This window comes from Helianthus annuus, chromosome 4 (assembly GCF_002127325.2).
Source record: "Helianthus annuus cultivar XRQ/B chromosome 4, HanXRQr2.0-SUNRISE, whole genome shotgun sequence".
In the NCBI taxonomy this organism is placed as follows: Eukaryota; Viridiplantae; Streptophyta; class Magnoliopsida; order Asterales; family Asteraceae; genus Helianthus; species Helianthus annuus.
In genome coordinates this window covers 182,356,352-182,374,363 of record NC_035436.2, presented here as the reverse complement: position 1 = coordinate 182,374,363, position 18,012 = coordinate 182,356,352, and the positions used below count along the sequence as shown (strand labels likewise).

The window sequence follows — 18,012 nt, the reverse complement described above, 5'->3', positions numbered from 1 at the left end:
AAGATCTACAGATAATTATGGCCCTGGAGCAGGTACGTGGACTCTGTCCTAGGGTCACAGGCTCCTAGAAGTTTATTATTGCCTCGCTTCCCTAGCACGCTAGTAGCTTAAACACCTGTCACATACGTTAAAATAACAGTCAATACATATAATGTAAAGGTGAGTACACAAGTTTGATATAGCATATAGAGTTCGAATAGTTTACGCATAACCAAGCACGTACACAAGGGCAAACGATGCATGTAAATTATCAACATGGGACCATCGATACCAACGACTGCGGGTTGACTGTCCGAGACAGTTCGCAATACATGATTACCACCGTAATCCATGCAAGAAATTGTCCTTAGCAACCCCCGTGTGAACGGGTGCTGAGTCCAAACTATAGTACTACGTTGCTAAAGCAGGCAGATAGCACTCCACGTGTACACATAATAAACAGCAATCATTCAGTCAAGTAATACATGCAAGTAGGTTAGCGTTCAAATAGTTTGCGTTGTTCGTGAATTTGATAGATTACGTATGTAACACCCAAAAGTGCTGAAAGCAAAAAGGGATCGAGTATACTCACAGTGGTTGATGTGGATTGAAGGGAGCACTGAGAATAGTTCAGCCTGAATAGTTCGATAACACAACGATGAGTAACGCGGAAAAAGTAAACAATGTACTTGGATCGAGTATGCCATTCGATCGGACAGCAGTTCGATCGAGTGGGCTGTTCGATTGGTTTGAAAGTCCGTTCGAACATCCATTCGATCGGCCGGCTGGCTCGATCGGTTGGTTCCTTCAAGTGGATTGTTTCTTCCTTTGATGTGAAGGATGTGTTTGTGTATGATGGTTTGTACTACCTTTCAAGTTGGTCGATCGAACAGCTGTTCGATCGGTTAGCCCAACCGATCGGTTAGCATTTTCGACTTGGCAAGATGTCACTCGATCGGTTAGCATGCTCGATCGGGTGACATTCCATTGTTTCAAAAAGTCTAAGTGTTTTAAAGTATAGTATCTCATGATCCGAGCAGTAATGATTACAGTCGAGTGACGTAGTCGATCGAACAGTACCTCGTCAATACTACACTTTTGTGAGTTGGTGGGTCTGTGTGCTAGTCGATCGGTTAGCCTAACCGATCGGCTGGCATAGTCGTTCGGTTGGGCTGTTCGATCGAACAGCCTAGCCGTTCGGCCAGCTTCTCGATTCGGTTAACCTTCCACTTAACACTTGGTTATTCCCGTTAATTGTTGGTGTTTTAGAGATATTTTGACTACGAGTTGGACCATGAAGCTGAAGTCCTTACTTAGTCTACTGACTCGAGCAGGAATCACCCAAACTCGGTCAGAGACGGTTTGGAACCCAAGTTTAACGTCTAACCCGGAATCGGTATATCTCTAGGTAGAACCCGAATCTTGAACCATGTGTTCGTTTAGATTGATTTGTAAATCGGTTCAAGTCCCGTTTTCACCTTTTTGAGTGTAAAAGAGTTGAAAGATAGATGAAAACCCATCTTCCAATCCTTTTCCACCGTGAAATGTTAAGATCTTTGGAAGATTTTCAGTTATTGAGGTGGAAATCGGTTAGATCTAGCTTATTCATGGTTGAATGAAGTCAAGAACATGAAGTTCTTGATGAACACCAAGAACACCATGATGACATCACTCAAGAACACCTAGATCTTGGTGATTTCATGGATGAAATTCAGATTTTGAAAGATAGAAAGATGGAGAATCGATTAATGAACAAAAACGTACAAGGATTAGAGTGAAATACATACCGGTTGAAGAGAAATCTGAGATTTAGTGAGAAGAAGGGGCTGGTCGGTCAGAGCTTTTCCAAAAGTGGAAAGTTTGACAAGGACAGCCCTATTTATAGGCTTCCAAAAGAGGAAAGGGTCAGCTGATCGAACAGCATCCCTGATCGAGCAGCTGTCCGATCGAACAGTCCTGTTCGATCGGCTAGCCTGTTCGATCAGGTTGCCCTGTTCGATCGGCTTGCTTTGTTTTGAGTATTTCGCGACGATTTTTGATATTTCGAGTTCGATGAACGATGATTTGAGGATGATAGAATTCCTAATCAAATTACTTTTAGTTCCAACTACTATATCTACATACAAGCATCCTTACAACCATTTCGGGTTCGATTTCCATTGAGTTTGATTCACCTTTGAGTCTCGATTGATTTGATTGATTCACCACACACTTTAACATAAAAGTAAACATGCACAAGTAACACATAAGGCACACACACACACGTATAAAAGCTTTAAAATCCCCACACTTGAGTTCGATGATTGATCTGATTAGCTTGATTATTGATTGACTAGCTTTATAGCGTTGTTACTTCCTATCATTCACAGTCGGTCTTTGATTCACAGTTCGATTATCGGTCGATTAGTTTGATTATACAACACTTACTCCAAATAATACGAAAATCAAAATGAAACTAAAATGAAATTAATCTTTATTAATCTTTAATTCCAATAACAGTCAACTATTGACCTTGACTTTGACTTTTGGAAAACACGGGGTGTTACAGTAAAGTTATCGTGTGTTGTAATAGATTAACTAGACCCCTCAAGTTTTCATTCATAACAACTAAGCGTCTGGAGAAGAGTATGTTGATATAGGAGAGTTGATGCAATTTTACAAGCATTTTACAAGTTCATCACCGGTTTCTACAACACAAGTTCATCACCGGTTTCTACAGCACAAGTTCATAACCAGTTTCTACAACACAAGTTCATCACCGGTTTCTACAGCGCAAGTTCATCACTGGTTTCTACAGCACAAGTTCATCACCGGTTTCTACAGCACAAGCACATGGAAAAACAAGGACCATTCACCTCTTTCAACCTACCAAAACACCAAAATCCGTACCGGTGATTGTTTATCCATACTATTCTTCATAGCCATATTCCCACTCACAAGTTGTTGATACTGAGCTTCCTGATACATATCGTTCGTAAGAAACTTTTCGTGCACTAAACCTTCAGTTGTGTACTCTTCAATCTTCTTGAGTATTTTTCTAACTTTATGCTTGCATCCACCACAGTTAATATTAACTTTGAGTGAAAGAGTTTGGAAACTGGACGGTAAAAACGAAGTAACTGTTGGAATTTGTGGATTTCGGTTGGTTCAGAAACTTAACAAGAGAAGCAACTAAAAAATACAATTGATATCTCTTCATGTTACGGAGAATGTTCTAGAAATTGAAGGAAAAGGAAAAGATTTGTTGAAATCAAATTCAACAGAGATAACTTAATACAATCGGTCAAATCACACACTATATAAAGATTACAGAGGTTTTTACCATATGTATACGGGCCGTATACGGTTTATACGGCCGTATACTCTCGGTAAATTTTTTTTTACCGATCGTATACAATGTATACGAACGATATATACGGGTCGTATATTGTTATACGGCCCGTATACTATGGGTAAAAAATGGTAAAAATTGGTTTATTCTCTTTAATCTATTAGAACGATCCTTGTTTTGAGAACCTGATTCTGATTTAAACAATGGAATTTGTGGATCAACAGAAATAACTGAAAATAACTCGCCATTCTCTTGCACCTGTGTCCGTCACATGATAGAAGACGTGTCGGGTTCTGCTAGAAGAGTATAAGTATTCTTGGTTCAATACAAACTCTTCTGAAAGACAAGAATACAACGTTCATGTATCACAAGGAATGACCGATCTAAGGCAGAGAACCTGATTTAGATACACAAATTCATCACCGGTTTCTACAGCACAAACGCAATGAAGTATTAAAAGATGTTAGTTTCTTGACAGTATGGTTTCTCGACAAATGAAGTATTATCTGACATCATCTGTTCATCATTGTGCGAGATTAGCCAAACGAGGATGAAAGATACTCAAACCATTTGATCCCATTGTTGCAAACTCCTTTAATGTGAGATTCTTCAAGTTTGCACATTTTGAGAAAATACCAATGTGTTTGTCAGCTTCGTCAACACACAAAGTGACATAATGACGTGGAAAAACAAGGACCAGATGTCGATTGTTGAAAGTTTGAACTGATTATTTGTTATCAGGTGAGTTCCAAGCATTTTATCGTGTGTTGTAATTTTAATGAAGCAATGAAGATTGAATATGCACTAGGGTTTTTTCTCTTCCAGTTACCAGGCCTATCATTTCCGTCTACGTTTGGTTTCCTCAACGAAGAACCATCAGTCATTATCTGCCCTTTTTCCTTTGGTTTCTGGTTGATTTTGAGGGTGAGGGTTTTGCATTGATTCCTACGCTCCAATCATCTGCTTCCTGAATTGAATCTGAATCCGAATCTGAAAGTTAACTAGACCCCTCAAGTTGTCATTCGTAACAACTAAGCGTCTGGAGAAGAGTATGTTGATATAGGAGAGTTGAACCCGACACGTCTTCTGTGATGATTCGAAACATTCCGAATAACTAGCAGAACCCGATCCACTTACATTCGAATAACGCTGAGAATCCACAATGTCTGCTTGTTTTATTATCACGAAAGTACTGAACAACCGAGATAGACACAATAACAACGGTCTATTTGCTTCGTCCACTAGAACTATTTGTGTATGCATTCTTTTGGTAGTTAACAACGCTAATTAGAAAAAAATCTGTAAAATTAATCATATCGATTGCTATAACAGGATGGATGTGACACACACAGATAGATAAGCTGTCACAGTTGTCAAGACTGTTTGTCGGGTTTCTAATGCTCACACAGGGTGATAAACAACGCTGATACGAACATATGTGTTTCGAAATAGGCTTTCTTCTTGGTTTAATGAAGTTACACGTAACATCTACTTATATTCAGATTTAAACAATGCCCGCCTCAACTGAGATAACGGACATCCATCAAGCTCAAAAAGAAAACTTGTGTTTCCCATAGTCACAAAAGATTGCGGTTTGTATTTCGCATAGCCACCGTTTCCGTAGTAAAAAACGGTTGCGGTTTGTATTTCGCATAGCCACCGTTTCCGTGGTAAAAAACGGTTGGGTTTGCACATTCAATCTTCAATACTTCATTAAAATACCACTAGTAGAAGAACCCGACACGTCTTCATGTTACGGAGAATGTTCTAGAAATTGAAGGAAAAGGAAAAGATTTGTTGAAATCGAATTTCACAACTATGACAACTTATTAAAGGTAGCAATCACCTCCAATCATTTCCTGGTCAAATCACACACTATAAAGTTTAAAGTTATCGTGTGTTGTAGTTTGGAAAGATGACCGAACAGAGATCTGAATAACAAACTGTGAAGAACTTGTTTGTGTCGGGTTCTTCTGCTAGTTACTTGATCAACGGACTGATCGGTAACGTTACTCTACTTATGCTCCAATTTAAGCGGCATGTTCCGATCAACGTTGTTTAAAGGTGATGAACATGGTTTTCGTAACCGGTTCGGACCGGCTGGTTCAACCGGTCCAACCGGGGTTCGGTCCCTCAGCAAATATCACAAAAACATGTGTATTGTCACCAAAAGTCAAAACATGAACAGATCATAAGTATTGATGGTTAATTTCAACAACATTTGATGAAAATCTAACCTGATCCTTGACGATAACTTTTATACTATCATCGGATTCGGAGATAAGGGTTTTTCTTTGAGAGAGAATGGAACAGATTTGTGGTTTGATTTTATGAAAAAGATATGTAAGCACTAAGCTGAAAAGTTGAAGGGTTGTTGAAGTTTAAGGGTTGTTGAAGTTGAAGGGGTTTAAATATATTATATATATTGTGTCATCCGGTTTGTAAATCCGGTCCGACCGGTCAAACCGGTTCAACCAGTGAACCAGTAAGGCGTACGGTTCAATGTCCGATCCGGTCCTGAAAACCATGGTGATGAAGAGTTTAGAAACCCTAGAATGATGGTGCTTTTACGGGAAAAAACGTGATAATTGAAACCCTAGAATGATGGTGGTTTTACGGGAAAAAACGTGATAATTGAAAAACATTAACCTATACGGCCCGTATACAGTTATACGGCCCGCATACATTTGGTAAACATCAAAAACCTCAGAAATAAATCTATTGAGCCGTATACTTTTTATAAATCGTATACACTTGTATACGGCTCGTATAACTGTATACGGGCCGTATATAATAAATAAAAAAAACATTCTCTGCGCATTTTCCTTTTCAAAAACATTCTATACGGGCCGTATATTTTGTATACGGCCCGTATACACTAGGGATGTGAAAATAAGATCTAGGGGGTGTGGGAATAAGGGGGGCCCAGAAGATATTGAAGCTAGAAAATTACAATGTGTGCAGCAGATCCAATAAAACAGGTTAAGTTATTTTGTTTTTATAGTAAGGGTATTTTTGTCATTTCACACCCTTTTAACTGAAAAAACTAACTGATGTTAAGCCTAGGGACTATCCGGGAACAAAATTGCAAAACTTGAAAACTATAGCTGTAATTTTAGAAAATTAGGGACTAAAGGTGAAAAAATTGGCAAACCACTGGTACTATCCGAGCATTTTTCTCTATAAGTTATCACCTATTGTTATCGAAACCCTTGGGGGCAATGGCTAATGCAGTTCTCAAAATCCCAGTTTTATCAAGCATCATCACTTCAACAGCTGTGAAATGTTCAAAATCATCCTTCAGTTCTTCACTGCTTCATATTTATGGCCGCCATATCTGTAACTGTTCATCAGCTGCATCTGTTTCTGAACGACAACCCCAAATCAGGAGTCCCCAACTCGTCGCATTGGAGTATGCTGATCTTACCATTCCCCATATCGTCTGCGAGGTACTCAATATCACCCTTTTCATTTTTTTTTAAATCTATTACTGATAAGAGTTATTACTCCTTAACGTTATCTTATATGACATTGAATGTTAAGACTCTTGCTTTGTAACCTCGGATTGATAGGGTATGGTGAGTTTGCATTTAGTGGAATTGATGGGGTGATAATTGAGCATATAGTCCTTTTAATAAAGATAGCAAAGTTGACTGCTTTTCAAATTTGCAGCATCAGATTGATTAGGGCCTAGGTGGTGCTAGACGTACTCAAGGCGCAAAAGGGTGTCTTGGTCCTAGGAGTTTTAAAAAGCGAGGGATTTTTTAAGCAAGGCGCACAGTATGAAAATACTAGTTTTAGGGGTCTTAGACATGTTATAGGCTGGTTCCAGGCCATTTTTGGATGTTTCAGACCCGAATCACGCTGGCGCGCCTTGATGGCCGCAAGACGGTATGGCTGCGCCTAGGCCCTTAGAACTTTTAAATCAACCAAGGGCGGAAACAGGTCAATGATGAATTTGTGAGATATCAGTTTTGCATCTGATGAATGTGCAATGCATTTGACCTCAGAAGCCCGAGGGAACATTGTTATGTTTGTTTTATTGATTTCTTTTTAGATGATTCAGATATATTTCTTTTCATGGATTTTCAGGAATTGGGTGCTCTTCGGGTGAGGCAACATGTTAACCCCCTTAGCGCTTCTTTATCGGTATGCTGTTTCTCTTCCTCTGTTTTGGTAAAAATAATCAATGTTTTCTTAAGCTCTTTCTCGTGCGAATTGAACATAATCTTGTGTTTTGTCCGGGAATGATGGACTGAAGTATAATTCATTTGTTTTCTTTGTATATTGATAGATTCCTGTTGAAGTGCCAAATTGGGAAGATGTATTTGAAGACCCAAAATTGCCTCTAGTGGTGGACATAGGGAGTGGTAATAAGCATATCTTAACGCTCAGACTGATGAATGCCATGATTATGGCTTACGTTATCTGGCTTGCATCGTGATTGTGAAGCAAATTCGTTTTTAATCGATTTATTCTACAAAATATTGCATCACTGTATTACTTTGTGAACCTCTTCCATGTGTACGACATGCTCTGAATTGATTCGTCTTGAAAATAAATTCTAACTATTCCAACAATTTTATTAACTTCAGGTAGTGGTAGATTTCTCATGTGGCTTGCTAAGAAGAATCCTGGTTCCAAGAACTATATGGGCCTTGAAATACGGAAAAAGGTATGCAACTGTTTTCTATCCTTTTTTTTTTGTTTAAACATATGTAGTTTGCCTAGTATTTCGTATATACCACATCAGTATTTGTAATGCTGGGATTCTTTACCTGTGTAGTTAGTCACACGTGCTGAAAAGTGGGTGAAGGAGCTGGCTCTTAGTAATATGTAAGTCCCTGTTAATTTCTTAAGATCCCTAAAGATAGAAAAATAGACAATGGTCATTTGCATAATGATATATCTACTCCAATACCCTTCTAAAAATCTTCCTAATCGCACTTGGCTATAATTCATTAGGTGTATGGATTTCTGCTAGGGGTGTTCACCGTCTGGTTTGGCCGGTTCTGACAAAATCATAGGCCAAACCGCTAACTACGGTTTCGTAAAATGGCAAACCAAACCGGCTGGGTTGGTTGGGTCAGCCAGGCCGGCCAAAACGGTTCATTTTTTGTCTTTCCAAATCGTTAGTTTGCAACTTTTTCTGAATTTTTTTATAAATGATAAAGATGGTTCTCCAATATTATATATATATATATACTGATATACATAACTGCATGTTGTAAAGCTGAAAAACTAAAGATATTTGTAAAGGTCAAACGGCAGGTTCCAAGTTCCAAATCGTCATCTGAACCCCCTCTTTTTCAAACCGTTAACCGGACCATATAATCTCAAACCAGCCTTGTTTTGTTTGGGCGGTTTGGTCAGTTTCAGCGATAAATGGTTTGGCCAACTGTCAATAAGGAAGATTTTTAGGAGGATATATCATTTATCTTAGTTTATTTCACATTTAGGAACGGAGATTAGCTTTTAATATGTTATGATTCTAATACGACTTACTTCAAATGCATATGATGTCTAATTGCTTATTTTGAAAATATGTTAAAAATCCTAGAAATATGCAGCTCATAATAAATTTAGTTTTCTTAGATGAAAAACACAATGAGAGATTATCAATGCTATCAACAATAATTTGATGCCTGTTTACGCAGACATTTTCTGTTTGCAAACGCCTCAATATCCTTCAAGCAGCTCATTTCAACATACCCTGGCCCTTTGATGTTGGTTTCAATACTGGTGAGTATATTATTCAAATTAAAATATTCATTCCCGTCCAATCAGTTCATCGGTTTCTTAGTCTTTAACATTTTCTTCGACCTCTACTCAGTGCCCAGATCCTCATTTTAAAAAACGGCACCATAAAAGAAGAGTTTTGCAGAAGCCTCTTGTGGATGCGATTGTCGACGGTTTGATGCCTGGAGGACAGGTTTTTTTCTAATAATAATATTCTATTTATTTTGTTTTTTTTTTCTTTTTGCATTTTCGAATAAGGAGCACGATGATGTGAAATAAGTTCCAAACAGGTGTTTATACAGTCCGATGTGCTCGAAGTTGCTATCGACATGCGGAGGTATCTCGATGCTGAATCAGATAAGCTTGTCCATGTAGACAATATCGACTCTAGCTTTCTGTGTGACGATGCAGGATGGTTGAAGAGTAACCCCATGGGGATCAGAACCGAAAGAGAGATACATGCAGAATTTGAGGGTGCAAAGATTTATAGAAGAATGTACCAAAAACTATCATAGTCTTTTCGTCCCATTCAACAGTCCGAGGTGCCAAAATGGGTGGGCTTGGGCTTTTCAACCCGTTTCTATTTTTGCTAGAAAATTATATTTGATCAATTTGACCCGTTAGAGATCAAGTGCGAGTGTGTAACTGATATGTCGACCCCTAAAGGATCAAATCAAAATGGCGTCTGAAACGCAGTTCGTTTATAACCCGCAGTGTAAAAGGATGTTATAGATTATGGTAGCTTGCTAAAGAAGGAATCTTTGTATTTCAGTAACAGAAGTTTTTCTGTCTTTATTCAGAGGATTTATTAACAAATTAGTAAATTACTGTTGACACAAATCTTGTGACTGTGTAACTTTTTTTATAGTGTTTCTATGTTTATATTATTCAGAATTTAGCTTCACAAAATGTCATTTTAGTCCCTGTGGTTTGGGCCATTTTGCCAGTTTAGTCCAAATGTTTCATTTTTCGTCTGTGGGTCCAAAAAGGTTTTATCGTTGCCATTTTAGTCCACTTGGTTAACTTCATATATATTTTTTTGTTAACGAGAAGTGCAATTCGGTCATTTTATATGTAATTCTGTGAACTAGAAGGGTAGTTCGGCCATATAAAATGACTGAATTGTCTTTTTCGTTAACATAAATAATGGATGAAGTTAACACAATGGACTAAAATGGAAACGCTGAAACCTTTTTGGACTCACAGGTGAAAAATGAAATCTTTGGACTAAACTGACAAAATGGCCCAAACCACAGGGACTAAAATGGTATTTAACTCTTTATAATATGAAAAATCTATCATGTTTTCTTACTTTCTTATATAATAATAAAATAAAATTATTATCATTAGCATTATGTTCTATTGTAATAAAGATATATTACAGCTAGCGTTAAGCCAACGCATGAATGGAATAAAGAGCAAATTCATGCATATCATTTCTCTCTTTGCATCACTACAATATATATAAGTATAAACCAGCCTCATGCAGCCTGCACAATTAGGTTTACTTCTTCAACAAACTCAGCTTTTGATTGCGGTTTTCGATCTCTGAATGGGCGGTGGATATAAACATTATCATGCTAGCGGCGCTGGACACTGTCCTCCACACGCAGCATACCCGCCATACCCATACCCTAATCACGGGTATCCTTACCCTTCTCCAGGTGGTTACCCACCCGCTGGCTATCCCCACGGTGGATATCCGCCGCCTGGCGGTTACCCTCCATCTGCTCCCTATTACCCAGGTTAATTACATCTTTGTTGTCGTATTACGTCTTGATTTTATTTATTTTTTTAAATGAAATATATGTATAGGATATTGTCCTCACAAAAAGTCTTGTTTAGTACATGGAGGTCACAAACATGGTGTGGGGACGTTTCTTGCCGGAGGTGCTGCGGCCGTGGCGGCAGCATATGGAGCTCACCACACGCCTCACTATGGCTATGGATACCACCATCATCATCACCATGGCAAGTTTAAACACTACAAGTTCAAGCGTGCGAAGTTTGGTAAACGCTGGAAGCATCGAGGGATGTTTGGCAAGCACAAGATGTGGAAATGATCTTATTTACTTCACATGTGTGTCATTCATAAATAGAAATTTATTTCTAAGTACAATGTTGGAATAATTAGTGAGTTTGAACACAAATAATTATACTTAATTATGAGTTTGCGTTCTCCTTGATGAAGTTTTACGACGAGCTAAAATGTGTCCAAAATAGAGGAAAGATGAATGAGATCTCGATGCTCAAGGCTGTTGATGTTGCCTATTGTTAGTGTCGGCATCTCAGCTCCGTTGTTGTTGATGGTAGCAACGATTACTATAGATGAGAATCTCATAAGCATGAACTGGCTGCTGATCTAGGTGCTGCTAATGGTTCCTACTTGTGTGGTTGCCGCTTGGTTAGTGCTGAATTGTTGATGTCGTCGGTTGCTATTTATGGCAGCAATAGTTTAACGATTTAGTTACTGTTGATGTTAGTTGCCGCTTATGGGCAACATATGTTACTAGTCATGGCTCGGTTGACTTGACACTGATGGGTTGTTGATAGCACTTACGCTAATGGTGCGCTTGTTGTTGAGCAATTACGAACCACTATAAAGTTTGTCAAAAAGTGAAGTGCCGGCCCGATGGGTTTAGCAGGCTAAGCAAAAACCTAGGGCCTCCAAAAATTAGGGCCCCTAATTTTTCATTTTTTTTTCATATATTACATGTGTGTATAGCCAAAATGAACGAAAAAAATAAGTAAAGACATAATGACTCAAGTAAAATGTATGGGTCCAAAACTTGAAGAATTAATGGCCAGATCCTTTTTTCGTGAATCCGTAAGTTACCAACTCATTTTTTTTAATGCATACTCCGCTCCTATCCTCATTACTCGCGAACTTGCTAACTGAAACCGGCATGAATGGCGACTGTGGGAGAAATTAGGGGTACTCAATTGCCTCTGTTGGTTACTCAATGTATCAGTCGCAAGCGACGCAAGGATTATCCAAGTAACGACTATATTTTTATAGTAATCTACTAATCAGTATATATACTGTGATTGAGCAACAATAAAAAATAAGTTTTGCGATTTGATATTTGTGATTTTGCGATTTGTTATTGACATTTTTGGGTTATCAAGAATTCAAAGTTCGCAATCGATGTTTTCTTTGTAACCATTCAAAAGGGCCCCGACTCTGTAGCTTGCTTAGGGCATCCGAAAACGTTGTACCGGCCCTAAGTGAAACAACGGTTTTGGTTGACCATATCAATCCATATTAATGCAATTTGTTTTATTTAAAATTTAAATATGCATGTCGGTTTTTCTCTTTGTATGATGCATTTTCTGAATAGATGAAAAACGAAAACACACAAATAAAAACCAAGATAAATGTACAACTTAAAAAATAATAAAACATCGAAAAGCTTGGTCCTGGCCCAGACTCACTCGCGAACTCATTACTCATCTTCGGTACTAGTAAAACTACTACTTCAATTGTTGTAAACCCTAAGGGGATGGATGTGATCTTTAGAGGATGCGTGAAAATTTTGTTTTAAGGGACTAGTATCGAATACGAATCATTAGCCAACCATAACTTTTAGTTTGCCTACTCTTGCAATTGAAGATGCAGATGAAATTGTCGAAGACACTGGTTTGAAGACTTTCACCCTTGTTTAATACATATTTCATACTAAGTTAGAAACTCATATATTACACGGGTTAATAAAAAAATATTAAATAGTTAGTAATGAAGATTTAAAAATATAATACGAATCGGTGATATAAGATAAGCGAGAGAAAAAACTTGAACTTACGGAATCATAACACCTTACACAACATGTTATTTATTAAGTATAGATTCGTTATAATTCGTTTAAAAATCTGTCACTAGATCTCAAGCTTTGAGAAAGTTGGGCTTTGATAATATCATTCGAAACCCTTGAATGGAATTATGGAAATGAGTTGACAATTTAAGCCCACGTAACTCTTATTGACTTTTAAAATAAGAGGCCGTCGGACAGACCAGATTCAATGTTTCAACTTTCAAAGTCCAATCTTCCAACTTTTAAGTTTATCCTACAAAGACGTTACTTTGAAGTTTGAAGTAACTAGATCCACAAACTTAAAAATAAGAAAAAAGAGACTGTTAAATAAAAAATAATTGTCGCCTGAATTTTTAAATTATCATTATATTTTAAGAGTGGAGATACAATAGGAAGTTTATTTGGCTAGGAAGGATAGGAAGTGATCTTGACCATCCATTAAGTTAATCAAGGGCTAAGATTAAATCAGACAAATTGAAAGAAAGAAAAGAGGCGCGTGAGTTTGTTCAAGGGCATTCTAGTCAATCCAAGCCAATAGTTTCTCTCTCCTCCAATTCCCCCCCATTTTTTAAACGTTAATAACTCTTTCATACGACATTATTTTTTTATAAAAATTGCACCAAAAAAACGAGCGTTTTTTTATCTTTAAAACGAGTATACTATTGCTATATTTAAAAAAAAAATTAAAACCCAGTTGCGTAAAACGCAATAGAAAAACCACCAGTTACGTAAAACGCAATGAAAAAAAAAACCTAAAAAATGACATTTTTCTAAAACGCAATGCACCAAAAACACAAAGAAATGACTTATTTGTAAAACGCAATGGCCAGAAAACACACAGAAATGTCTTATTTGTAAAACGCAATGGCCAGAAAACACATAAAAATGTGTTTTACCTAAAACGCAATGCACCGAAAACACAAAGAAATGACTTATTTGTAAAACACAATGGCCAGAATACACTTAAAATGTCTGTTTTCTAAAACGCAATGGACTGAAAACACATAAAAAAGTGTTTTACATAAAACGCAATGCACCAAAAACACAAAGAAATGTCTTATATGTAAAACGCAATGGCCAGAAAACACTTAAAAATGACTCATTCTAAAACGCAATGGAGTGAAAACACCTAAAAAATGTGTTTTACCTAAAAATGACTCATTCAACCCAGCCAGGGGCTCTGCCCCTTGGACCCCGCCAGGGGCTGCCGCCCCTGGGACCCCGCTACCGGGGGCTGCCGCCCCCGGACCCCTGCAAAGATCGTAAAACGCAATGACTAAATCAAAAACCCAGATCATGAAAATGAAATTAAAGAATTTCTTACATGGATCGAAGCCGATTTCTTCATCAATTGACAAAATTTGAATGATAGAAACACTTATCAACGCTCGAATCGAACGAATCGAGTGATTATCTCCAAAATCACCGGAAAAAACGAGATTTTTTTATGAAATTAAACTGGGTTTTCTTCAAAAAAAAGCCGAAGAACACGTTGATCGGGTTCTGAATCATTGATTGGTGATGAAAATCGCACTATAATGTAGTGATTATTGAGATAGAAAGTGAAGAAATAGTTGATGATGGTGGGTTTTGAAAATGGTGGGTTTTTGAATTTACTGGGTTTTGAAAAAGGAAGAAGAAGGAGTTGGATTGACTAAAATACCCTTTCTCTTTATTTTTAAATTTGCCACATGTCATAATCCTATGGCTTCCTATCCTTCCTAGCGAAAATTAACTTCCTATTTGATCTTTTCCGTATATTTTAATCATTATAACTAGGTTATATCCCCATGTAATACACGGATTTAAAGATAAAAAATATATAATTTAATAGAGTCCTTCCATCTGCAGCGCAGTGGTTGTGACATCCGGGTGAAGGCTCGGCTCGGGATTCAACCCGGGTTCGAGTCCAACGGGGGCGAGGGTTTACCCATTCCACGGGGTTCCCGCGCATCAGGGGTGTGCTACGCTTTCTAGCGGTGGTCGAGTAGTCGGCCTTTGGACATAGCTCCGAAAGGGTAGGTTTACACGTGGAAAACAGTTAGCCGTTCAAAAAAAATATATTTATGTAATTTAATAGAGTCTTTATATAAGACTGTGGGGTGTGGGGCTTGGGTTGGGGTGTGGCCCTTGGGGCTTGGGTTTGATGCCGGGCGTGGGGCGGGCATGGGTTTGATGTGGCGGCCTCCTATTCGCCTTGGGTTTTAAATTTATATATATATATATATATATATATATATATATATATATATATATATAATAACCTGCCAACCTACGCGGTGCACTCACGCCCCGCCATACCCCACGGACACGTCACTAGGCGGTGGGAGAGCTCGAACTCCACGTGTCAACTCATGCCCCCAACCCAAGCCCCACCATACCCCACGGTCTAATAGGAGGTTTGTTTTAGTATGAAGGTTAGAAAATATTCTTGACCAAATATTGTGGAACAAAGGGCTTAGATTAAAGAATTGATCAAAATGAGAGGCGTGTGAGTTTCTAAAGGCATTTCATTTAATAATTTTCAAACTCAGTTCCTTAAATGCGTGATTTTATTTGCCTTTCCAAATTATTTGACATGTTTCTAAACTTTTAGCTTACGAAACATTTCTTATAAATATATTCAATCATCTTTAATAAGTCATCCATTATAAAACAGTTTTGCTCTTATCTTACTCTATTATGAAGTTGCTAAGTCACTATGGATCTACGTTCGCTTTATGCTATTACTTTTTTTTACATTCCTTAACTTTGTTATAATTTGATTTTGTTATATATGTTATATATAACTTTTATATATTATTGCAACTTTTTTATAAGTATATTTTATTTTTCTTAACATAATATCAAAGTGTTTTTTTTATGAAATGGTACTCACCATTTATTAGGATGTGGATGAAGTCATGACTATAAATAAAGTTCCATGGTTGCTACATCTTTCACCCCTCACGATTGTATGTTTGAAAAAAAAAATTAGTTATATATGTAATTTTTTGCATACACTGTTGAATTATATAATTTTATCCTCAAACTTGTGTAATACACATGCTTATAACTTAGTCCTCAAACCCGTGTAATTCATAATAGAATTTTGAATTAAACTTATATCGAACCTAGATTAAAACAAACACGTTACAACAATATACTCGAAATTTTGTAACAGATAATATTTTAAAGTTAAAAGTTATTTATAATAAAAACAAAATAAAAGAAAAATAAAAGCCTAAAACCACCAATTAAATGTATACATTTGCTGCTTTAAGAGCTTGTAATTTAATATTACAAAATACCCCAAAAAAGTTAAAATATTGATTAAAATATAATGAATAAACAATTCTTAAAAACCTAGGATAAACTATAAAAAGTTACGTTTAAGGATTGATGTAACATCTCGAAAAAAAAGCCTTACGATTAATTTTTTTATACTAAGTGAAAATATAAAATATGAATGATTGGATAAATAAATGTAATCTTTAGAAATTTTAAATTTAAAAACCAAAAAAATATAAAACTTAATAAAAGCGTTAGATTGTAGGAGGTATTGCCACGTAACATTAATTGGAACCCTTTATTAGAATTGAGATTAAATTAGATGATTTTTTGCGTAATAAGTATCATTTTTTGACGGGTCTCAAATTTTACACTATTATACGATACATTATCTTTTATTATTTTTATTAAATTAAATATGTGAAACATCAATACTTCATCTGGATAAATAAACCAGAAACATCTGGATGAATCCAAGTAATGAAAGCAATGTTTTCTATGAGTATTTGTGGATGGTACCACATTGATTCTTACACATAAAGACGTTTTCTTAAGAATACAAATATTTACATATATAAAAGTCAAAATCAATTTTTTTAAAGGAAAAAAAATTAATATGTTAAGTCAAAAATTAAAAGTCAAAATCAATTAATATGTTAAGTGTGCCCCATATTGTTGGCCATTTCACTACCACCAGGCCCTATTCTAGCATGATAGATTGATAGCTAGGTCCATAACCTACTATGATTGCATACCTTTCTTACCGCTTGACTTTATTTTTAATATCTTGCAGTATTCTAAAAGGGCACTCGGAACATTCTCGGGTAGGTGGATCGGGTACCCCTACTTGATCGGGAATGTTGGAAATATTAAAGAGGTAAACATACAAGTTGGTATGTTTCATCCATCCCACATTGGTGGAGGGAGTGAACTTTGAGTGGTTTATAAGGGATTGTTCCTTATGGGCCTCCAAAGTGTTAAATGGGTTGAGAAGTGGATGAAGCCCACACGCGCGCCGAGCCGAGCCGAGCCGCAAGCTTGCGGATGGTCGCGTTTGAGGCGCGAATGAGATAGGGAGATGCAGATTAATTCGAGGAGCTGAGGAGCTTTTATTTTTAGCTAAGGTCCGGTCAGGTGGGTCAGATTTGTGGATCGAATGAGATAGGGAGATAGAGATTAATTCGAAACAGTGGGGGTTATCCCATTGTGATTCGAATTCGTATGGGATAACTATCCAGCAACCGAATTCGTATGGGCTATGTATTCAGTAATTCGAATTGGTTATGGATGGTTATCCCTCCCCGTTTTTCTCATTCTTTGGTGAACCATAACCTATAAATAAAAGGCTCCTGCTACCCATTTATTTACACCAATTTTCGCAGCCCTCTCTCTCTCTCTATTGTGTGTTCCTGTTTTCGTTCCAGCTTCTGCGTTTTCTGGTTTCCATTGCTGTTGAAATACCAGATCAGTTCTGCATTAAATCCTGAGAGTTTACGCTGCAGCTCACAGCAATACGAGCGCGCAAAATCCTTTAAGGACAGGAATCATCCGTGCAGTTCAAAGCTTTCGTTCAAGGATCTTCGTTCTCACTCGCCAGGTTGGTTTTAATTTACGTGTTCTTTAAATTCGTCCGACAACGGGACAGTCTCCTTCTACCTTTCTTTAATCAGTTTGCTCAAGTTGGAACAAACTGGTTTGGCTGATAACTCGGTAATTAATAAAGTAATATTAATTTATTGTTGATTAATTTAATATTCAACAATCTTAAAGGATTTTATTTTGTGTTTAACCAACAGAATTAATGGACTCTGAACTACCAACAGCCAATCTGAGATTCATGAATCAAGAGTTTGTCAAGTTGGACAGATTCGATGGTCAGAA

General features: G+C 37.1%; 2 protein-coding genes across 4 annotated transcripts; both read left to right on the top strand.

Moving 5' to 3' along the window:
* The first annotated feature begins 6,502 nt into the window (after positions 1-6,502).
* LOC110937317 (tRNA (guanine-N(7)-)-methyltransferase) lies at positions 6,503-9,889 on the top strand. Of its 2 annotated transcripts, XM_022179718.2 has the most exons (9): positions 6,503-6,759; positions 7,403-7,459; positions 7,605-7,680; positions 7,906-7,985; positions 8,097-8,146; positions 8,968-9,052; positions 9,144-9,242; positions 9,340-9,386; positions 9,461-9,889. In XM_022179718.2, exons 1-9 carry the CDS (start codon positions 6,532-6,534, stop codon positions 9,474-9,476), a joined length of 738 nt encoding a protein of 245 aa, XP_022035410.1. In that variant the 5' UTR covers positions 6,503-6,531; the 3' UTR covers positions 9,477-9,889. The 2 variants fall into 2 exon arrangements, with proteins under 2 accessions (XP_022035410.1, XP_022035409.1); XM_022179717.2 differs by having other exon boundaries at positions 9,340-9,889.
* Positions 9,890-10,506: 617 nt separating this feature from the next.
* On the top strand, positions 10,507-11,582 carry LOC110937318 (glycine-rich protein A3). Of its 2 annotated transcripts, none has more exons than XM_022179719.2 (2): positions 10,507-10,794; positions 10,865-11,582. In XM_022179719.2, the coding sequence occupies exons 1-2, from the start codon at positions 10,602-10,604 to the stop codon at positions 11,110-11,112; spliced, it is 441 nt and encodes a 146-aa protein (XP_022035411.1). In that variant the 5' UTR covers positions 10,507-10,601; the 3' UTR covers positions 11,113-11,582. The 2 variants fall into 2 exon arrangements, with proteins under 2 accessions (XP_022035411.1, XP_022035412.1); XM_022179720.2 differs by having other exon boundaries at positions 10,523-10,794; positions 10,895-11,582.
* Positions 11,583-18,012: the final 6,430 nt, after the last annotated feature.

What these genes read in the sequence shown, in the direction of transcription:
- LOC110937317 (XM_022179717.2), top strand. Translation starts at nt 6,532, where the DNA reads ATGGCTAATGCAGTTCTCAAAATCCCAGTTTTATCAAGCATCATCACT. An exon ending in TTCCCCATATCGTCTGCGAG is followed by an intron (nt 6,760 to 7,402) that starts GTACTCAATATC and finishes ATGGATTTTCAG; the next exon opens with GAATTGGGTGCTCTTCGGGT. An exon ending in GCCTTGAAATACGGAAAAAG is followed by an intron (nt 7,986 to 8,096) that starts GTATGCAACTGT and finishes TTACCTGTGTAG; the next exon opens with TTAGTCACACGTGCTGAAAA.
- LOC110937318 (XM_022179719.2), top strand. Translation starts at nt 10,602, where the DNA reads ATGGGCGGTGGATATAAACATTATCATGCTAGCGGCGCTGGACACTGT. An exon ending in ATCTGCTCCCTATTACCCAG is followed by an intron (nt 10,795 to 10,864) that starts GTTAATTACATC and finishes ATATATGTATAG; the next exon opens with GATATTGTCCTCACAAAAAG.